This window comes from Cottoperca gobio, chromosome 10 (genome assembly GCF_900634415.1).
Source record: "Cottoperca gobio chromosome 10, fCotGob3.1, whole genome shotgun sequence".
NCBI classification, from domain to species: Eukaryota; Metazoa; Chordata; class Actinopteri; order Perciformes; family Bovichtidae; genus Cottoperca; species Cottoperca gobio.
Genome location: NC_041364.1, coordinates 13,161,812 through 13,184,975, shown reverse-complemented (window position 1 = coordinate 13,184,975; position 23,164 = coordinate 13,161,812). Strand labels below are relative to the sequence as shown.

At 42.0% G+C, this 23,164-nt stretch overlaps 5 protein-coding genes and 1 pseudogene across 5 annotated transcripts; all 6 read left to right on the top strand.

Moving 5' to 3' along the window:
* The first annotated feature begins 144 nt into the window (after positions 1-144).
* LOC115014772 (protocadherin alpha-C2-like) lies at positions 145-2,662 on the top strand. Its single transcript, XM_029441827.1, is given in 3 exon segments — positions 145-1,739; positions 1,742-2,475; positions 2,477-2,662. Coding segments are annotated over 3 exon segments (2,385 nt in total). The 5' UTR covers positions 145-274.
* Positions 2,663-3,576: 914 nt separating this feature from the next.
* On the top strand, positions 3,577-6,143 carry LOC115014766 (protocadherin alpha-C2-like). The gene has a single exon (XM_029441822.1). The coding sequence runs from the start codon at positions 3,735-3,737 to the stop codon at positions 6,141-6,143; it is 2,409 nt and encodes an 802-aa protein (XP_029297682.1). The 5' UTR covers positions 3,577-3,734.
* A 916-nt stretch (positions 6,144-7,059) lies between these two features.
* On the top strand, positions 7,060-9,707 carry LOC115015076 (protocadherin alpha-C2-like). The gene is made up of 2 exons (XM_029442237.1): positions 7,060-9,618; positions 9,696-9,707. Exons 1-2 carry the CDS (start codon positions 7,216-7,218, stop codon positions 9,705-9,707), a joined length of 2,415 nt encoding a protein of 804 aa, XP_029298097.1. The 5' UTR covers positions 7,060-7,215.
* Positions 9,708-10,139: 432 nt separating this feature from the next.
* Positions 10,140-12,847, top strand: LOC115015075 (protocadherin alpha-C2-like). The gene is made up of 2 exons (XM_029442236.1): positions 10,140-12,536; positions 12,836-12,847. Exons 1-2 carry the CDS (start codon positions 10,140-10,142, stop codon positions 12,845-12,847), a joined length of 2,409 nt encoding a protein of 802 aa, XP_029298096.1.
* Positions 12,708-15,496, top strand: LOC115015074 (protocadherin alpha-C2-like). The gene has a single exon (XM_029442235.1). The coding sequence runs from the start codon at positions 13,034-13,036 to the stop codon at positions 15,494-15,496; it is 2,463 nt and encodes an 820-aa protein (XP_029298095.1). The 5' UTR covers positions 12,708-13,033.
* A 345-nt stretch (positions 15,497-15,841) lies between these two features.
* Positions 15,842-21,269, top strand: LOC115014754 (protocadherin alpha-C2-like; annotated as a pseudogene).
* Positions 21,270-23,164: the final 1,895 nt, after the last annotated feature.

Below are 23,164 nucleotides of genomic sequence, written 5' to 3'. Positions count from 1 at the left end.
TCCAGTTCTTGGACATCAAAGATGATTCTAGATGCACAGTTACTGGACTATGTGCAGTCTATGTCACATGGTGTCGCTGTTGACCACTAAAGCATAATGCATTGCTCTCCTGGTAGTCATGACACACCCATAAGTAAAGGGTGTAAGACACAGCCTTCTGGATGCTATGCTTTTTAACAAGACTCTAAAATGTTTTCCCTTTTCTGAACTTTAAAATCTACAAAATCAACACACGTTTTGAGAATTTGGAGTATTGTTTCCTGCAGAAGAAAGGATGAATTCGTGGGCCACTCTCTTTTTCCTGTCTGCAGTATGGCCCAGCGCTTTGTCTGTGACACGGTACTCTATAGAGGAGGAAATGGAAATTGGATCTGTTGTGGCTAATCTCGCTGCGGATTTGGGACTTGAGCCTGGAGGTTTGGCACAACGAGAGGTAAAACTTGATATTTTCCATAACAAAAAATATTTAGATGTCAATAAAAAGACAGGAGAGCTGTATATCGTGGAAAAGATGGACAGAGAATACCTTTGTCCGATAAAAACAACATCCTGTTTTCTAAAGCTTGATGTAATCATAGAAAACCCTTTGCGCATCTTCAACATTGAACTTGGAATAACAGACATAAATGATAACGCTCCACATTTTCGACGAGAAAGAGTAGAGCTCGGCGTTTATGAATCGGCAACACCGGGAGAGAGATTTTCTCTGCCTAATGGTGTCGATCCGGATGTTGGCAAAAATGCAATTAAAACATACAAACTCAGTGTCAGTGAACATTTCACAATCGAAATTCAGACGGGCAGTGATGGAACTCAATATGTGGATTTGGTGTTGACAAAGTCTTTAGACAGAGAGGAGAATGCTGTTCACAATTTAATACTGACTGCTGTGGACGGCGGGGTTCCTGTGCTCTCCGGCACTGCCAACATTATTGTTAAAGTACAGGACACAAACGATAATCCTCCTCAATTTGACAAGCAGATTTACACAATAAATATGACGGAAAATTCCCCGATCGGATCCTTAGTGATGAAGCTTAACGCTACAGATCTTGACGAGGGTCTAAATTCAGAGATAGTGTACTCATTCACCCTTTATACGTCAGAAAAAACACAAGACGTATTTGCATTGAATCCTAACACGGGGGAGATAACTGTGAAGGGTACTATTGACTATGAAGATATGACATTTTATGAGATGCACATTGAGGCTAGAGACAAAGGGACAAATCCCTTGCTGGGGCAGTGTAGCGTAGTCGTCCACGTGACGGATATGAATGACAATTATCCTGAAATTATCATACAGTCTGTAAAAAACACTGTGGATGAGAACATCCAAGTAGGAAGTGTCATAGCTCTGGTAGACGTAAGTGACAGAGACACTGGCAACAATGGAAACGTAAGCTTATCCATTAATCAGCGCATGCCCTTTATTCTTAACAAGTCATCAGATAGGCCTATGCATTACAAGCTCATAGTGTCTGAACCTTTGGACCGTGAATCAGTACCTGAATATGATATTACACTAATTGTGACGGATGCAGGAACGCCACCTTTATCTGATAACGAAACAATAACCTTACATCTATTGGATGTGAATGACAATGTTCCACAGTTCCCTCTGTCATTTTATACTATACGTGTGATGGAGAATAACGCACCTGGAGCCCTGCTCAGTTCCCTCACTGCGTTTGACCCTGACCTCCATGAAAACCAGTATCTAGTTTATTTCATCCTAGAGAAGAGATAGCCAACACCTCCATGTCCATGCTGTTCTCCATCAATCCAGAGAACGGTAATCTTTACGCACTAAAAACTTTTGACTATGAGATCGAGAATGAGTTTCTTTTCCACATCGAGGCCAGAGACTCTGGCTCTCCTCCACTCAGCAGTAACGTGACGGTCCACATCATCATTGTGGACCAGAACGACAACGCTCCGGTGATTGTGTCTCCGTGGCGCGCGCACGGCTCGGTGGTGGAGGAAAAGATCCCCAGATCCACCGATAAAGGCTCTCTGGTTTCCAAGGTGATAGCCTTAGACACAGACTCGGTGCACAACTCTCGGATTACCTACCAGTTTCTCCAGGTGACTGACGCCACCTTGTTCAGTCTGGACCAATACAACGGAGAGATCCGGACTATGAGGATGTTCAGCTACAGAGACCCGCGCCACCAGCGACTGGTTGTTGTTGCCAAAGACAACGGGGAGCCCGCTCTCTCTGCTACAGTCACCATCAAGCTGTCCACAGTGGAGACTGCCGTGAAGGCCTACTCTGACATGACTGAGGTGCCTCTAGAATATGACATCTTTTCAGACCTAAACCTGTATCTGGTCATCGGTCTGGGCTCGGTGTCATTTCTCCTGCTGATCACCATACTGGTCACCATCGTGCTCAAGTGTCAGAAACCCAAGCACAGCAAAGCGGCTGCTCCCTGCAGGAACAGTGTGATCAGTGACAGGAACTCCTCCATTCGCAGATTCCACTCTGGTGTCCAACGATGCCTACTGGTACAGTCTGTTTCTAGCAGAGACCAGGAAAGGAAAGATGGTGGTGAGACAGCCTGTGCCAAAGGGCTCCAGATACATCGTGTCCAGTTTACCAAGAGGCACAGGACTGACAGACACTAGTGACTCAGCAGCCTCCACCCTGCAGGTATGACCAAATTTATAATTGATCTCGTACAATATAGTGTTCAATATAGCATGTAACGTGCCATTTACCATTGTAGAGGATTTGAAATATAATGTTGCCAAAACAAAGTGGCGGAAAAAATAACTAACATAATTCTTTTCAACAATATCTTCAGCAGTCACTCATGTTGAGATCACCTTTTAACTTTAAAACATGCTTTTTTAATTAAGCTATTTCATTTGAAAAACATCATCCTGCAATTTTCAAAGAGTGGCGTTGTTCACTCGACGAAACAATCACTCACGTTTGCCATGACAGGGAACTAGTGTAGGTACGTTAGAGCTTCAAACTGTCTGACAGCTCTGTGGTGCTGAAACTCCCATTAAAGATACATTTGCTATTTTACACGTCAACTTATTACATATTACATTTTCATCAATATTGTTGTATGTATTACGTAATAGCAACGTTATAAATCAATGGATATATGCTTTATAATGACGGAAGGGTTACGTGTGGTGAACGGAAGAATAATCAATCGATGAAAGATGAAATGCAATAAACCCACAAAAAAAGTAACATTATCTTAGTCAGAGAATATAACTTGATTATAACTGTGTGAAAATGCGTAACAATCCACATAAGACAGAACGAAAAAGTTTAAGGAAAAAAAATAAACCTGACCATACTGCACACGAGCAACATAAAATGATAAAAAAATAGTCTCCCCCAATGTATTAGATATTATAGGTGTTTGAGGTTGACTCGAGGTACACACCACTAGAATAATTTAAAATGTTAATATAACAAACGCTGATAAGAGGGTCTCTTTCTTTCAAGCAGCGTCGCTGTTCCCCAGTCACATATGCTATTGTGACATCACAGTCGCCGTGCATGCGCAATGACAGTCATCAATTAAGTGAAACGGAGATAACGGCGAATGAACAGCTCCTGGTGCTGAATGAATTTGGATTTGAAGGATTTTTCCGTTTCTGTATATACATTTTGTTTGGGAATTTGACTGAAGCAGAACAGTAGTCCAACATCCTGCGCGGAATGGTTTAGAATACGTTGAGGAAGACAAAGGTCTGGGGTAACAATGGAAGGTTTTGTCTGTTCTCAATACTGGAAAAGGTATGTGTCGACAATTCTTCTTTTTGTTGCCACGTTATATTCCACGTCGGCTGTAACACACTATTCTGTCCCCGAGGAACTCGAGGAAGGCACTGTCGTCGCTAATTTAGCTGGAGATTTGGGATTAGATGTGAAGACATTAGTTGATCGGAAAATGCGCATAGAGATTATTACCAATAGGAAATACCTGGACGTGAAAAAAGAAACAGGGGAGCTGTACATTGTTGAGCGAATTGACAGAGAGTCTCTCTGTCCCACCAAGACATCTTGTTATCTTAAAATGGAGGCAATAATTGAAAACCCAAAAAGAATATTTTACATCGAATTAGAGATAATGGACATAAATGATAACGCACCTCATTTTAGAAGAGACACGATAGATTTAGACATTTCAGAGGCAACGCAGGCTGGTGAGCGCTTTTCTGTGAGTAATGCAGTTGACCCAGACGTTGGTTCGAACTCTGTGAAAACATACCATTTGAGTGAAAGTGATTTTTTCACAATAGAAATTCAGACTGGAAGAGATGGATCAAAATTTGCTGATTTAATACTGAAAAATACTTTGGACCGAGAGCAGCAGGCTGTTCATTATTTAATACTCACAGCTGTAGATGGCGGAATGCCGTCTCGTTCTGGTACTGCCAGCATTATTGTTCATGTTTTAGACACAAATGACAACGCCCCTACATTTGAAGAAGAGAGTTACCAAATCAGTGTAATGGAAAATTTTCCAATCGGAAATCTCGTTTTTCATCTGAATGCAACAGATTTGGATGAAGGCTCAAATTCTGATTTGAAATACTCATACAGTTTATATACTTCGGAGAAAACGCAAGAAACGTTTAATTTAAACCTCAACACGGGTGAGATTACTGTAAAAGGAGTGTTAAATTACGAAGATTTCAATATTTATGATATGGAAGTAATAGCTAATGATAAAGGAGCCAATAGTTTATCAGGAAAATGTAAACTCAAAATTGTCATTGAGGACATGAATGATAACCATCCAGAAATATCTATTAAATCATTTCAGAGTCCAGTCAATGAAAACACAGAAGTAGACACAGTGATAGCAGTAGTTAGTGTCAGTGATAAAGACTCAGGTGACAATGGAGTGGTTGATCTTCATATTCCAGATAACATGCCTTTCAAACTGAGGGAATCCTCTGATAACTATTATGAATTAGTCGTGTCAGAGCCGTTAGACCGTGAGAAGGTTCCAGAATATGACATCACCTTCACTGTGACAGACAGAGGTTCTCCTCCTTTATCTGACAATGAAACTATGACGTTAGAACTGCTGGATGTGAATGACAATGTTCCACAGTTCCCTCTGTCATTTTATACTATACGTGTGATGGAGAATAACGCACCTGGAGCCCTGCTCAGTTCCCTCACTGCGTTTGACCCCGACCTCCATGAAAACCAGTATCTAGTTTATTTCATCCTGGAGAAAGAGATAGCCAACACCTCCATGTCCATGCTGTTCTCCATCAATCCAGAGAACGGTAATCTTTACGCACTAAAAACTTTTGACTATGAGATCGAGAATGAGTTTCTTTTCCACATCGAGGCCAGAGACTCTGGCTCTCCTCCACTCAGCAGTAACGTGACGGTCCACATCATCATTGTGGACCAGAACGACAACGCTCCGGTGATTGTGTCTCCGTGGCGCGCGCACGGCTCGGTGGTGGAGGAAAAGATCCCCAGATCCACCGATAAAGGCTCTCTGGTTTCCAAGGTGATAGCCTTAGACACAGACTCGGTGCACAACTCTCGGATTACCTACCAGTTTCTCCAGGTGACTGACGCCACCTTGTTCAGTCTGGACCAATACAACGGAGAGATCCGGACTATGAGGATGTTCAGCTACAGAGACCCGCGCCACCAGCGACTGGTTGTTGTTGCCAAAGACAACGGGGAGCCCGCTCTCTCTGCTACAGTCACCATCAAGCTGTCCACAGTGGAGACTGCCGTGAAGGCCTACTCTGACATGACTGAGGTGCCTCTAGAATATGACATCTTTTCAGACCTAAACCTGTATCTGGTCATCGGTCTGGGCTCGGTGTCATTTCTCCTGCTGATCACCATACTGGTCACCATCGTGCTCAAGTGTCAGAAACCCAAGCACAGCAAAGCGGCTGCTCCCTGCAGGAACAGTGTGATCAGTGACAGGAACTCCTCCATTGCAGATTCCACTCTGGTGTCCAACGATGCCTACTGGTACAGTCTGTTTCTAGCAGAGACCAGGAAAGGAAAGATGGTGGTGAGACAGCCTGTGCCAAAGGGCTCCAGATACATCGTGTCCAGTTTACCAAGAGGCACAGGACTGACAGACACTAGTGACTCAGCAGCCTCCACCCTGCAGGTATGACCAAATTTATAATTGATCTCGTACAATATAGTGTTCAATATAGCATGTAACGTGCCATTTACCATTGTAGAGGATTTGAAATATAATGTTGCCAAAACAAAGTGGCGGAAAAAATAACTAACATAATTCTTTTCAACAATATCTTCAGCAGTCACTCATGTTGAGATCACCTTTTAACTTTAAAACATGCTTTTTTAATTAAGCTATTTCATTTGAAAAACATCATCCTGCAATTTTCAAAGAGTGGCGTTGTTCACTCGACGAAACAATCACTCACGTTTGCCATGACAGGGAACTAGTGTAGGTACGTTAGAGCTTCAAACTGTCTGACAGCTCTGTGGTGCTGAAACTCCCATTAAAGATACATTTGCTATTTTACACGTCAACTTATTACATATTACATTTTCATCAATATTGTTGTATGTATTACGTAATAGCAACGTTATAAATCAATGGATATATGCTTTATAATGACGGAAGGGTTACGTGTGGTGAACGGAAGAATAATCAATCGATGAAAGATGAAATGCAATAAACCCACAAAAAAAGTAACATTATCTTAGTCAGAGAATATAACTTGATTATAACTGTGTGAAAATGCGTAACAATCCACATAAGACAGAACGAAAAAGTTTAAGGAAAAAAAATAAACCTGACCATACTGCACACGAGCAACATAAAATGATAAAAAAATAGTCTCCCCCAATGTATTAGATATTATAGGTGTTTGAGGTTGACTCGAGGTACACACCACTAGAATAATTTAAAATGTTAATATAACAAACGCTGATAAGAGGGTCTCTTTCTTTCAAGCAGCGTCGCTGTTCCCCAGTCACATATGCTATTGTGACATCACAGTCGCCGTGCATGCGCAATGACAGTCATCAATTAAGTGAAACGGAGATAACGGCGAATGAACAGCTCCTGGTGCTGAATGAATTTGGATTTGAAGGATTTTTCCGTTTCTGTATATACATTTTGTTTGGGAATTTGACTGAAGCAGAACAGTAGTCCAACATCCTGCGCGGAATGGTTTAGAATACGTTGAGGAAGACAAAGGTCTGGGGTAACAATGGAAGGTTTTGTCTGTTCTCAATACTGGAAAAGGTATGTGTCGACAATTCTTCTTTTTGTTGCCACGTTATATTCCACGTCGGCTGTAACACACTATTCTGTCCCCGAGGAACTCGAGGAAGGCACTGTCGTCGCTAATTTAGCTGGAGATTTGGGATTAGATGTGAAGACATTAGTTGATCGGAAAATGCGCATAGAGATTATTACCAATAGGAAATACCTGGACGTGAAAAAAGAAACAGGGGAGCTGTACATTGTTGAGCGAATTGACAGAGAGTCTCTCTGTCCCACCAAGACATCTTGTTATCTTAAAATGGAGGCAATAATTGAAAACCCAAAAAGAATATTTTACATCGAATTAGAGATAATGGACATAAATGATAACGCACCTCATTTTAGAAGAGACACGATAGATTTAGACATTTCAGAGGCAACGCAGGCTGGTGAGCGCTTTTCTGTGAGTAATGCAGTTGACCCAGACGTTGGTTCGAACTCTGTGAAAACATACCATTTGAGTGAAAGTGATTTTTTCACAATAGAAATTCAGACTGGAAGAGATGGATCAAAATTTGCTGATTTAATACTGAAAAATACTTTGGACCGAGAGCAGCAGGCTGTTCATTATTTAATACTCACAGCTGTAGATGGCGGAATGCCGTCTCGTTCTGGTACTGCCAGCATTATTGTTCATGTTTTAGACACAAATGACAACGCCCCTACATTTGAAGAAGAGAGTTACCAAATCAGTGTAATGGAAAATTTTCCAATCGGAAATCTCGTTTTTCATCTGAATGCAACAGATTTGGATGAAGGCTCAAATTCTGATTTGAAATACTCATACAGTTTATATACTTCGGAGAAAACGCAAGAAACGTTTAATTTAAACCTCAACACGGGTGAGATTACTGTAAAAGGAGTGTTAAATTACGAAGATTTCAATATTTATGATATGGAAGTAATAGCTAATGATAAAGGAGCCAATAGTTTATCAGGAAAATGTAAACTCAAAATTGTCATTGAGGACATGAATGATAACCATCCAGAAATATCTATTAAATCATTTCAGAGTCCAGTCAATGAAAACACAGAAGTAGACACAGTGATAGCAGTAGTTAGTGTCAGTGATAAAGACTCAGGTGACAATGGAGTGGTTGATCTTCATATTCCAGATAACATGCCTTTCAAACTGAGGGAATCCTCTGATAACTATTATGAATTAGTCGTGTCAGAGCCGTTAGACCGTGAGAAGGTTCCAGAATATGACATCACCTTCACTGTGACAGACAGAGGTTCTCCTCCTTTATCTGACAATGAAACTATGACGTTAGAACTGCTGGATGTGAATGACAATGTTCCACAGTTCCCTCTGTCATTTTATACTATACGTGTGATGGAGAATAACGCACCTGGAGCCCTGCTCAGTTCCCTCACTGCGTTTGACCCTGACCTCCATGAAAACCAGTATCTAGTTTACTTCATCCTAGAGAAGGAGATAGCCAACACCTCCATGTCCATGCTGTTCTCCATCAATCCAGAGAACGGTAATCTTTACGCACTAAAAACTTTTGACTATGAGATCGAGAATGAGTTTCTTTTCCACATCGAGGCCAGAGACTCTGGCTCTCCTCCACTCAGCAGTAACGTGACGGTCCACATCATCATAGTGGACCAGAACGACAACGCTCCGGTGATTGTGTCTCCGTGGCGCGCGCACGGCTCGGTGGTGGAGGAAAAGATCCCCAGATCCACCGATAAAGGCTCTCTGGTTTCCAAGGTGATAGCCTTAGACACAGACTCGGTGCACAACTCTCGGATTACCTACCAGTTTCTCCAGGTGACTGACGCCACCTTGTTCAGTCTGGACCAATACAACGGAGAGATCCGGACTATGAGGATGTTCAGCTACAGAGACCCGCGCCACCAGCGACTGGTTGTTGTTGCCAAAGACAACGGGGAGCCCGCTCTCTCTGCTACAGTCACCATCAAGCTGTCCACAGTGGAGACTGCCGTGAAGGCCTACTCTGACATGACTGAGGTGCCTCTAGAATATGACATCTTTTCAGACCTAAACCTGTATCTGGTCATCGGTCTGGGCTCGGTGTCATTTCTCCTGCTGATCACCATACTGGTCACCATCGTGCTCAAGTGTCAGAAACCCAAGCACAGCAAAGCGGCTGCTCCCTGCAGGAACAGTGTGATCAGTGACAGGAACTCCTCCATCGCAGATTCCACTCTGGTGTCCAACGATGCCTACTGGTACAGTCTGTTTCTAGCAGAGACCAGGAAAGGAAAGATGGTGGTGAGACAGCCTGTGCCAAAGGGCTCCAGATACATCGTGTCCAGTTTACCAAGAGGCACAGGACTGACAGACACTAGTGACTCAGCAGCCTCCACCCTGCAGGTGAGAACACAATGTAAAAAGTTGTTTATTTATTTATTATGCATCAATATTAGGTGAGATTGTTGTTCCTATTTTAGGAATTTGGATGACAACTCTTTATCAGTCTATAGAGTATTTTCAGCAATATCGGTTTTAAATATACTAATTTTAAATATATATAAAAACCATAAAATATATATAGGCCTATATATATATTCTTAAAGTTCCTCGAGTGAACCACACAGTCTTTAAATTAAACAAAAGGTGGCGCTGCTATCTTGATAAAAGCTGCACATGAACACCATGACAGTAATTCTCTGTCATCAGAGCAGATCGTGAAACAACCGCACAGCTCCGTGGTGCTGAAACTCCACTACGAAAACGCAGTTTTCCTTTTATTGCACCGAAGAATCATTGGGATTAACGCTGCATGAATATGTTTGGGATGAAGGACTTTACACCAACATTACATATCACTGCAAACGTACAATTTATCGTTTGAAGTGCGGTGAATCCAAAACAACAATGGGGTCCTTTGTAACATGCACTCTTGCAAAAGGTACGTGCTGCTCGTTATTATTCTTTCTTTCGTTCGTAACGTTTCGACTTCAGTGACTCATTATTCAATACCGGAGGAGATGAAAGAAGGATCAGTTGTAGCAAACCTTGCTACCGATCTCAGCCTGGATGTTAAAACACTGAATCAGAGGAAGATGCGTCTTGACATCATTGCAAATAAGAAATATCTGGATGTGAACAAAGAGACTGGAGAGCTGTATATTGTTGAGAAGATTGACAGGGAAAATATTTGCAATACCAAGTCATCAGTGTCTTGTTATCTAAAACTGGAAGTAATATTAGAAAACCCAGTACGAATATTTAATATAGAAGTAGAAATTCTAGATATGAACGACAACGCCCCTCAGTTTCGGAGAGACGCCATACATTTAGATATATCTGAAGCAACGCCAAAAGGAGAGAGATTCTCTCTCAGCAATGCAGTTGATCCTGATGTTGGAACTAATTCAGTAAAAACTTACCATCTAAGTGAAAGTGAACATTTTGATATTGAGGTTCAGACCGGAAGAGATGGGTCGAAATTTGCAGAATTAATCTTAACAAAAGCTTTAGATCGGGAGCAGCAGGCTGTGCATAATGTAATTCTTACAGCTGTAGATGGAGGCACACCTGCACGTTCTGGCACTGCAAGTGTTATTATTCGTGTTTTGGACACAAATGACAACACTCCTACTTTTGACAAAGTGAGTTATAACATACAAATTATGGAAAATTCTCCCATTGGAAGCCTTGTTGTTCATCTGAATGCAACAGACTTAGATGAAGGATCAAACTCTGATGTAACATACTCATACAGTTTATATACGTCAGAGAAAACTCAAGAAACATTTAATCTGAATCCTTCCACTGGTGAAATTACTGTTAAAGGAATGTTAAATTATGAAGATTTCAAGATTTATGATATGGAAGTTATAGCAACTGATAAAGGAGCCAGTGCATCATCAGGACAATGTACTATAAAAGTTCTGGTTGAAGACATGAATGATAACCATCCAGAAATATCTATTAAATCATTTCAGAGTCCAGTCAATGAAAACACAGAAGTAGACACAGTGATAGCAGTAGTTAGTGTCAGTGATAAAGACTCAGGTGACAATGGAGTGGTTGATCTTCATATTCCAGATAACATGCCTTTCAAACTGAGGGAATCCTCTGATAACTATTATGAATTAGTCGTGTCAGAGCCGTTAGACCGTGAGAAGGTTCCAGAATATGACATCACCTTCACTGTGACAGACAGAGGTTCTCCTCCTTTATCTGACAATGAAACTATGACGTTAGAACTGCTGGATGTGAATGACAATGTTCCACAGTTCCCTCTGTCATTTTATACTATACGTGTGATGGAGAATAACGCACCTGGAGCCCTGCTCAGTTCCCTCACTGCGTTTGACCCCGACCTCCATGAAAACCAGTATCTAGTTTATTTCATCCTGGAGAAGGAGATAGCCAACACCTCCATGTCCATGCTGTTCTCCATCAATCCAGAGAACGGTAATCTTTACGCACTAAAAACTTTTGACTATGAGATCGAGAATGAGTTTCTTTTCCACATCGAGGCCAGAGACTCTGGCTCTCCTCCACTCAGCAGTAACGTGACGGTCCACATCATCATTGTGGACCAGAACGACAACGCTCCGGTGATTGTGTCTCCGTGGCGCGCGCACGGCTCGGTGGTGGAGGAAAAGATCCCCAGATCCACCGATAAAGGCTCTCTGGTTTCCAAGGTGATAGCCTTAGACACAGACTCGGTGCACAACTCTCGGATTACCTACCAGTTTCTCCAGGTGACTGACGCCACCTTGTTCAGTCTGGACCAATACAACGGAGAGATCCGGACTATGAGGATGTTCAGCTACAGAGACCCGCGCCACCAGCGACTGGTTGTTGTTGCCAAAGACAACGGGGAGCCCGCTCTCTCTGCTACAGTCACCATCAAGCTGTCCACAGTGGAGACTGCCGTGAAGGCCTATTCTGACATGACTGAGGTGCCTCTAGAATATGACATCTTTTCAGACCTAAACCTGTATCTGGTCATCGGTCTGGGCTCGGTGTCATTTCTCCTGCTGATCACCATACTGGTCACCATCGTGCTCAAGTGTCAGAAACCCAAGCACAGCAAAGCGGCTGCTCCCTGCAGGAACAGTGTGATCAGTGACAGGAACTCCTCCATCGCAGATTCCACTCTGGTGTCCAACGATGCCTACTGGTACAGTCTGTTTCTAGCAGAGACCAGGAAAGGAAAGATGGTGGTGAGACAGCCTGTGCCAAAGGGCTCCAGATACATCGTGTCCAGTTTACCAAGAGGCACAGGACTGACAGACACTAGTGACTCAGCAGCCTCCACCCTGCAGGTGAGAGTCCAATGTACACGTGTATTTTATATTTATTATGTATCAATGTTGGGTGGTATTATATTTATCAAGATGGGAATTTGGATGACAACTCTTTATCAGTCTATAGAGTATTTTCAGCAATATCGGTTTTAAATATACTAATTTTAAATATATATAAAAACCATAAAATATATATAGGCCTATATATATATTCTTAAAGTTCCTCGAGTGAACCACACAGTCTTTAAATTAAACAAAAGGTGGCGCTGCTATCTTGATAAAAGCTGCACATGAACACCATGACAGTAATTCTCTGTCATCAGAGCAGATCGTGAAACAACCGCACAGCTCCGTGGTGCTGAAACTCCACTACGAAAACGCAGTTTTCCTTTTATTGCACCGAAGAATCATTGGGATTAACGCTGCATGAATATGTTTGGGATGAAGGACTTTACACCAACATTACATATCACTGCAAACGTACAATTTATCGTTTGAAGTGCGGTGAATCCAAAACAACAATGGGGTCCTTTGTAACAATGCACTCTTGCAAAAGGTACGTGCTGCTCGTTATTATTCTTTCTTTCGTTCGTAACGTTTCGACTTCAGTGACTCATTATTCAATACCGGAGGAGATGAAAGAAGGATCAGTTGTAGCAAACCTTGCTACCGATCTCAGCCTGGATGTTAAAACACTGAATCAGAGGAAGATGCGTATTGACCTCATCGCCAACAAAAAATATTTGGATGTGAACAAAGAGACTGGAGAACTTTATGTTGTGGAGAAAATTGATAGGGAATATCTCTGCACAAAAACGCTGACATTATGCTATTTGAAAATGGAAGTTATACTTGAAAATCCTTTGCGAATATTTAACATAGAACTAGAAATTTTGGATATGAACGACAACGCCCCTCAGTTTCGAAGAGACGCCATACATTTAGATATATCTGAAGCAACGCCAAAAGGAGAGAGATTCTCTCTCAGCAATGCAGTTGATCCTGATGTTGGAACTAATTCAGTAAAAACTTACCATCTAAGTGAAACAGAACATTTTGATATTGAAATTCAGGCTGGCAGAGATGGGTCGAAATTTGCCGATTTGATATTGAAAAAGACTTTAGATCGAGAGCAGCAGGCTATTTATAATTTAATTCTCACAGCTGTAGATGGAGGTACACCTGCACGTTCTGGCACTGCAAGTGTTATAGTGCACGTTTTAGACACCAACGATAATGCACCTGCTTTTGACAAACTAATATATAGTGTTAACATAATGGAAAATTCTCCCATTGGAAGCCTTGTTGTTCATCTGAATGCAACAGACTTAGATGAAGGATCAAACTCTGATGTAACATACTCATACAGTTTATACACGTCAGAGAAAACTCAAGAAACATTTAATCTGAATCCTTCCACTGGTGAAATTACTGTTAAAGGAATGTTAAATTATGAAGATTTCAAGATTTATGATATGGAAGTTATAGCAACTGATAAAGGAGCCAGTGCATCATCAGGACAATGTACTATACAAGTTCTGGTTGAAGACATGAATGATAACCATCCAGAAATATCTATTAAATCATTTCAGAGTCCAGTCAATGAAAACACAGAAGTAGACACAGTGATAGCAGTAGTTAGTGTCAGTGATAAAGACTCAGGTGACAATGGAGTGGTTGATCTTCATATTCCAGATAACATGCCTTTCAAACTGAGGGAATCCTCTGATAACTATTATGAATTAGTCGTGTCAGAGCCGTTAGACCGTGAGAAGGTTCCAGAATATGACATCACCTTCACTGTGACAGACAGAGGTTCTCCTCCTTTATCTGACAATGAAACTATGACGTTAGAACTGCTGGATGTGAATGACAATGTTCCACAGTTCCCTCTGTCATTTTATACTATACGTGTGATGGAGAATAACGCACCTGGAGCCCTGCTCAGTTCCCTCACTGCGTTTGACCCCGACCTCCATGAAAACCAGTATCTAGTTTATTTCATCCTGGAGAAGGAGATAGCCAACACCTCCATGTCCATGCTGTTCTCCATCAATCCAGAGAACGGTAATCTTTACGCACTAAAAACTTTTGACTATGAGATCGAGAATGAGTTTCTTTTCCACATCGAGGCCAGAGACTCTGGCTCTCCTCCACTCAGCAGTAACGTGACGGTCCACATCATCATAGTGGACCAGAACGACAACGCTCCGGTGATTGTGTCTCCGTGGCGCGCGCACGGCTCGGTGGTGGAGGAAAAGATCCCCAGATCCACCGATAAAGGCTCTCTGGTTTCCAAGGTGATAGCCTTAGACACAGACTCGGTGCACAACTCTCGGATTACCTACCAGTTTCTCCAGGTGACTGACGCCACCTTGTTCAGTCTGGACCAATACAACGGAGAGATCCGGACTATGAGGATGTTCAGCTACAGAGACCCGCGCCACCAGCGACTGGTTGTTGTTGCCAAAGACAACGGGGAGCCCGCTCTCTCTGCTACAGTCACCATCAAGCTGTCCACAGTGGAGACTGCCGTGAAGGCCTACTCTGACATGACTGAGGTGCCTCTAGAATATGACATCTTTTCAGACCTAAACCTGTATCTGGTCATCGGTCTGGGCTCGGTGTCATTTCTCCTGCTGATCACCATACTGGTCACCATCGTGCTCAAGTGTCAGAAACCCAAGCACAGCAAAGCGGCTGCTCCCTGCAGGAACAGTGTGATCAGTGACAGGAACTCCTCCATCGCAGATTCCACTCTGGTGTCCAACGATGCCTACTGGTACAGTCTGTTTCTAGCAGAGACCAGGAAAGGAAAGATGGTGGTGAGACAGCCTGTGCCAAAGGGCTCCAGATACATCGTGTCCAGTTTACCAAGAGGCACAGGACTGACAGACACTAGTGACTCAGCAGCCTCCACCCTGCAGGTGAGAATACAATGTAAAAAGTTGTTTATTTATTTATTATGCATCAATATTAGGTGAGATTGTTGTTCCTATTTTAGGAATTTGGATGACAACTCTTTATCAGTTTATAGAGTATTTTCAGCAATATCGGTTTTAAATATACTAATTTTAAATCCATATAATAACCATAAAATATATATATATAGGCCTATAAATATATTCTTAAAGTTCCTCGAGTAAACCACACAGTCTTTAAATGAAACAAAAGGTGGCGCTGCTATCTTGATAAAAGCTGCACATGAACGCCATGACAGTAATTCTCTGTCATCAGAGCAGATCGTGAAACAACCGCACAGCTCCGTGGTGCTGAAACTCCACTACGAAAACGCAGTTTTCCTTTTATTGCACCGAAGAATCATTGGGATTAACGCATGCATGAATATGTTTGGGATGAAGGACTTTACACCAACATTAAATATCACTGCAAACGTACAATTTATCGTTTGAAGTGCGATGAATCCAAAAACAACAATGGGGTCCTTTGTAACAATGCACTCTTGCAAAAGGTACGTGCTGCTCGTTATTATTCTTTCTTTCGTTCGTAACGTTTCGACTTCAGTGACTCATTATTCAATACCGGAGGAGATGAAAGAAGGATCAGTTGTAGCAAACCTTGCTACCGATCTCAGCCTGGATGTTAAAACACTGAATCAGAGGAAGATGCGTCTTGACATCATTGCAAATAAGAAATATCTGGATGTGAACAAAGAGACTGGAGAGCTGTATATTGTTGAGAAGATCGACAGGGAAAGTATTTGCCCCTCAAAGTCTTCAGCGTCTTGTTATCTAAAACTGGAAGTAATATTAGAAAATCCCAGTACGCATATTTAATATAGAAGTAGAAATTCTAGATATGAACGACAACGCCCCTCAGTTTCGAAGAGACGCCATACATTTAGATATATCTGAAGCAACGCCAAAAGGAGAGAGATTCTCTCTCAGCAATGCAGTTGATCCTGATGTTGGAACTAATTCAGTAAAAACGTACCATCTAAGTGAAAGTGAACATTTTGATATTGAGGTTCAGACCGGAAGAGATGGGTCGAAGTTTGCAGAATTAATCTTAACAAAAGCTTTAGATCGGGAGCAGCAGGCTGTGCATAATGTAATTCTTACAGCTGTAGATGGAGGCACACCTGCACGTTCTGGCACTGCAAGTGTTATTGTTCAGTGTTTTGGACACAAATGACAACACTCCTACTTTTGACAAAGTGAGTTATAACATAAACATAATGGAAAATTCTCCCATTGGAAGCCTTGTTGTTCATCTGAATGCAACAGACTTAGATGAAGGATCAAACTCTGATGTAACATACTCATACAGTTTATATACGTCAGAGAAAACATCAAGAAACATTTAATCTGAATCCTTCCACTGGTGAAATTACTGTTAAAGGAATGTTAAATTATGAAGATTTCAAGATTTATGATATGGAAGTTATAGCAACTGATAAAGGAGCCAGTGCATCATCAGGACAATGTACCATAAAAGTTCTGGTTGAAGACATGAATGATAACCATCCAGAAATATCTATTAAATCATTTCAGAGTCCAGTGAATGAAAACACAGAAGTAGACACAGTGATAGCAGTAGTTAGTGTCAGTGATAAAGACTCAGGTGACAATGGAGTGGTTGATCTTCATATTCCAGATAACATGCCTTTCAAACTGAGGGAATCCTCTGATAACTATTATGAATTAGTCGTGTCAGAGCTGTTAGACCGTGAGAAGGTTCCAGAATATGACATCACCTTCACTGTGACAGACAGAGGTTCTCCTCCTTTATCTGACAATGAAACTATGACGTTAGAACTGCTGGATGTGAATGACAATGTTCCACAGTTCCCTCTGTCATTTTATACTATACGTGTGATGGAGAATAACGCACCTGGAGCCCTGCTCAGTTCCCTCACTGCGTTTGACCCCTGACCTCCATGAAAACCAGTATCTAGTTTACTTCATCCTAGAGAAGGAGATAGCCAACACCTCCATGTCCATGCTGTTCTCCATCAATCCAGAGAACGGTAATCTTTACGCACTAAAAACTTTTGACTATGAGATCGAGAATGAGTTTCTTTTCCACATCGAGGCCAGAGACTCTGGCTCTCCTCCACTCAGCAGTAACGTGACGGTCCACATCATCATAGTGGACCAGAACGACAACGCTCCGGTGATTGTGTCTCCGTGGCGCGCGCACGGCTCGGTGGTGGAGGAAAAGATCCCCAGATCCACCGATAAAGGCTCTCTGGTTTCCAAGGTGATAGCCTTAGACACAGACTCGGTGCACAACTCTCGGATTACCTACCAGTTTCTCCAGGTGACTGACGCCACCTTGTTCAGTCTGGACCAATACAACGGAGAGATCCGGACTATGAGGATGTTCAGCTACAGAGACCCGCGCCACCAGCGACTGGTTGTTGTTGCCAAAGACAACGGGGAGCCCGCTCTCTCTGCTACAGTCACCATCAAGCTGTCCACAGTGGAGACTGCCGTGAAGGCCTACTCTGACATGACTGAGGTGCCTCTAGAATATGACATCTTTTCAGACCTAAACCTGTATCTGGTCATCGGTCTGGGCTCGGTGTCATTTCTCCTGCTGATCACCATACTGGTCACCATCGTGCTCAAGTGTCAGAAACCCAAGCACAGCAAAGCGGCTGCTCCCTGCAGGAACAGTGTGATCAGTGACAGGAACTCCTCCATCGCAGATTCCACTCTGGTGTCCAACGATGCCTACTGGTACAGTCTGTTTCTAGCAGAGACCAGGAAAGGAAAGATGGTGGTGAGACAGCCTGTGCCAAAGGGCTCCAGATACATCGTGTCCAGTTTACCAAGAGGCACAGGACTGACAGACACTAGTGACTCAGCAGCCTCCACCCTGCAGGTGAGAATACAATGTAAAAAGTTGTTTATTTATTTATTATGCATCAATATTAGGTGAGATTGTTGTTCCTATTTTAGGAATTTGGATGACAACTCTTTATCAGTCTATAGAGTATTTTCAGCAATATCGGTTTTCAATATACTAATTTTAATATATATAAAAACCATAAAATATATATATAGGCCTATAAATATATTCTTAAAGTTCCTCGAGTAAACCACACAGTCTTTAAATGAAACAAAAGGTGGCGCTGCTATCTTGATAAAAGCTGCACATGAACGCCATGACAGTAATTCTCTGTCATCAGAGCAGATCGTGAAACAACCGCACAGCTCCGTGGTGCTGAAACTCCACTACGAAAACGCAGTTTTCCTTTATTGCACCGAAGAATCATTGGGATTAACGCTGCATGAATATGTTTGGGATGAAGGACTTTACACCAACATTAAATATCACTGCAAACGTACAATTTAGTCGTTTGAAGTGCGGTGAATCCAAAACAACAATGGGGTCCTTTGTAACAATGCACTCTTGCAAAAGGTACGTGCTGCTCGTTATTATTCTTTCTTTCGTTCGTAACGTTTCGACTTCAGTGACTCATTATTCAATACCGGAGGAGATGAAAGAAGGATCAGTTGTAGCAAACCTTGCTACCGATCTCAGCCTGGATGTTAAAACACTGAATCAGAGGAAGATGCGTCTTGACATCATTGCAAATAAGAAATATCTGGATGTGAACAAAGAGACTGGAGAGCTGTATATTGTTGAGAAGATTGACAGGGAAAATATTTGCACAACCAAGTCATCAGCGTCTTGTTATCTAAACTGGAAGCAATACTAGAAAACCCAGTACGAATATTTAACATAGAAGTAGAAATTCTAGATATGAACGACAACGCCCCTCAGTTTCGAAGAGACGTCATACATTTAGATATATCTGAAGCAACGCCAAAAGGAGAGAGATTCTCTCTCAGCAATGCAGTTGATCCTGATGTTGGAACTAATTCAGTAAAAACTTACCATCTGAGTGAAAGTGAACATTTTGATATTGAGGTTCAGACCGGAAGAGATGGGTCAAAGTTTGCAGAATTCATTTAACAAAAGCTTTAGATCGGGAGCAGCAGGCTGTGCATAATTTAATTCTTACAGCTGTAGATGGAGGCACACCTGCACGTTCTGGCACTGCAAGTGTTATTGTTCGAGTTTTGGACACAAATGATAACACACCTACTTTTGACAAAGTGAGTTATAACATAAACATAATGGAAAATTCTCCCATTGGAAGCCTTGTTGTTCATCTGAATGCAACAGACTTAGATGAAGGATCAAACTCTGATGTAACATACTCATACAGTTTATATACGTCAGAGAAAACACAAGAAACATTTAATCTGAATCCTTCCACTGGTGAAATTACTGTTAAAGGAATGTTAAATTATGAAGATTTCAAGATTTATGATATGGAAGTTATAGCAACTGATAAAGGAGCCAGTGCATCATCAGGACAATGTACCATAAAAGTTCTGGTTGAAGACATGAATGATAACCATCCAGAAATATCTATTAAATCATTTCAGAGTCCAGTGAATGAAAACACAGAAGTAGACACAGTGATAGCAGTAGTTAGTGTCAGTGATAAAGACTCAGGTGACAATGGAGTGGTTGATCTTCATATTCCAGATAACATGCCTTTCAAACTGAGGGAATCCTCTGATAACTATTATGAATTAGTCGTGTCAGAGCCGTTAGACCGTGAGAAGGTTCCAGAATATGACATCACCTTCACTGTGACAGACAGAGGTTCTCCTCCTTTATCTGACAATGAAACTATGACGTTAGAACTGCTGGATGTGAATGACAATGTTCCACAGTTCCCTCTGTCATTTTATACTATACGTGTGATGGAGAATAACGCACCTGGAGCCCTGCTCAGTTCCCTCACTGCGTTTGACCCCTGACCTCCATGAAAACCAGTATCTAGTTTACTTCATCCTAGAGAAGGAGATAGCCAACACCTCCATGTCCATGCTGTTCTCCATCAATCCAGAGAACGGTAATCTTTACGCACTAAAAACCTTTGACTATGAGATCGAGAATGAGTTTCTTTTCCACATCGAGGCCAGAGACTCTGGCTCTCCTCCACTCAGCAGTAACGTGACGGTCCACATCATCATAGTGGACCAGAACGACAACGCTCCGGTGATTGTGTCTCCGTGGCGCGCGCACGGCTCGGTGGTGGAGGAAAAGATCCCCAGATCCACCGATAAAGGCTCTCTGGTTTCCAAGGTGATAGCCTTAGACACAGACTCGGTGCACAACTCTCGGATTACCTACCAGTTTCTCCAGGTGACTGACGCCACCTTGTTCAGTCTGGACCAATACAACGGAGAGATCCGGACTATGAGGATGTTCAGCTACAGAGACCCGCGCCACCAGCGACTGGTTGTTGTTGCCAAAGACAACGGGGAGCCCGCTCTCTCTGCTACAGTCACCATCAAGCTGTCCACAGTGGAGACTGCCGTGAAGGCCTACTCTGACATGACTGAGGTGCCTCTAGAATATGACATCTTTTCAGACCTAAACCTGTATCTGGTCATCGGTCTGGGCTCGGTGTCATTTCTCCTGCTGATCACCATACTGGTCACCATCGTGCTCAAGTGTCAGAAACCCAAGCACAGCAAAGCGGCTGCTCCCTGCAGGAACAGTGTGATCAGTGACAGGAACTCCTCCATTGCAGATTCCACTCTGGTGTCCAACGATGCCTACTGGTACAGTCTGTTTCTAGCAGAGACCAGGAAAGGAAAGATGGTGGTGAGACAGCCTGTGCCAAAGGGCTCCAGATACATCGTGTCCAGTTTACCAAGAGGCACAGGACTGACAGACACAAGTGACTCAGCAGCCTCCACTCTTCAGGTAAAACAATATTAATATTGAATTTAATATATCACATGTGCGTTATTTACTTCATAAAAATCCCACCATTTAACCTTTATTTGTACCTGTATTCCCGGTTCAATGCATTTTTGCAATGGTAAATTTGAATACATATAAATAGTTATTGGTATTCAGGTACTCTGTAAAGATGATGGTGTTTCCAGTCTACAATCCAAAGAAACATTGGTGCAGAAGTCAATGTAATGTACAACAAACAAAACAGCATTTAAATTTTTATTCTTAATTAATTCGACATTGTTTTAAACTCCAAGCAAACCTGCGATGATGCGCATGCGTATTTCGTGTACTTTTGCGTCGCTGTTTCCCAGTTAAAGGTCCTAATCGTTGATTTCACAGGCGCCATGACAGTGTTTCATTTGTATACAGACTGGAGAGCGACAAAAGCAGTGTGGACAGATCCTGGTGCTGAACAGGGTTTAACCGATTTATCTCGCGCTCATTTGTTCTAATCAAACATTTTTTTTAACGATAAACATCTTCAAGGTATATATCCTTTTAACTTTTTCCTGATGCATCTATATTGACTCACAGAAAAAGGAACAATTATTTAGCAGCATAACAATGAACATGCATAACACTGGAAATGCTTGGAGGAGGTATGTGTCTGCGCTTTTGTTTATAGTTACGTTTGTGAACTCAGTTATTGCCGTCACTCATTATTCTGTTCCCGAAGAATTGGAGGAAGGGTCTGTTGTTGCCAATTTAGCTTCCGATTTAGGTTTAGACGTGAAGACTCTGAGTGGGCGGAAGATGAGGTTAGACATTATTTCCAGCAAAAGATATCTGGATGTGAACAAAGAAACAGGGGAGCTTTACATCGTTGAGAGGATTGACAGAGAGTATCTCTGTGCAATAAAGACAACGGCATGTTACCTAAAAATGGAAGCTATTGTGGAGAACCCGCAGAGAATATTTTACATCGAAATTGAGATAACTGATATAAATGACAACGCTCCTCATTTTCGACGAGACACCATACATTTGGACATAATGGAATCAACTTCAGCAGGCGAGAGATTCTCTGTTAATAACGCAGTTGACCCAGACCTTGGATCTAATTCAGTTAAAGCATACATTCTGAGCGAAAGTGAACACTTTGACATAGAAATTCAAACCGGAAGAGACGGATCCAAATTTGCGGATTTAATATTAAAGAAGGCTTTAGACAGAGAAAAGCAAGCATTGCACAATTTAATTCTCACTGCTGTGGATGGCGGAGTCCCCACGCGCACTGGCACAGCTAGTATCATTGTTCGTGTGGTAGATACTAATGACAACGCCCCAACTTTCGAAAAAGATAATTACGACGTTAATATTATGGAAAACTCTCCTGTTGGATCTCTTGTCATTAAGCTGAATGCAACTGATTTGGACGCAGGGACAAATGCTCAGATCGAATATACATATAGTCTGTACACATCAGAAAAAACACAAGGAACGTTTAACCTGAATCCTTCCACTGGTGAAATAACAGTTAAAGGAATATTGAATTATGAAGATATTCGGAATTATGAAATGGAAATCATAGCAACTGATAAAGGACTCAACAGTTTATCAGGACAGTGCAAAATAAAGCTTTCTGTAGCAGACATGAATGACAACCATCCAGAAATATCAATCAAATCATTTCAGAGTCCAATAAAAGAAAATGAAGTGATAGACACAGTGATAGCAGTAATTAGTGTCAGTGATAAAGACTCAGGTGACAATGGAGTGGTTGATCTTCATATTCCAGATAACATGCCTTTCAAACTGAAGGAATCCTCTGATAACTATTATGAATTAGTCGTGTCAGAGCCGTTAGACCGTGAGAAGGTTCCAGAATATGACATCACCTTCACTGTGAC

Bases quoted from the DNA above. Each gene is read 5' to 3' on its own strand.
- LOC115015074 (XM_029442235.1), top strand. From the start codon at position 13,034: ATGGGGTCCTTTGTAACAATGCACTCTTGCAAAAGGTACGTGCTGCTC.
- LOC115014766 (XM_029441822.1), top strand. From the start codon at position 3,735: ATGGAAGGTTTTGTCTGTTCTCAATACTGGAAAAGGTATGTGTCGACA.
- LOC115015076 (XM_029442237.1), top strand. From the start codon at position 7,216: ATGGAAGGTTTTGTCTGTTCTCAATACTGGAAAAGGTATGTGTCGACA.
- LOC115015075 (XM_029442236.1), top strand. From the start codon at position 10,140: ATGCACTCTTGCAAAAGGTACGTGCTGCTCGTTATTATTCTTTCTTTC.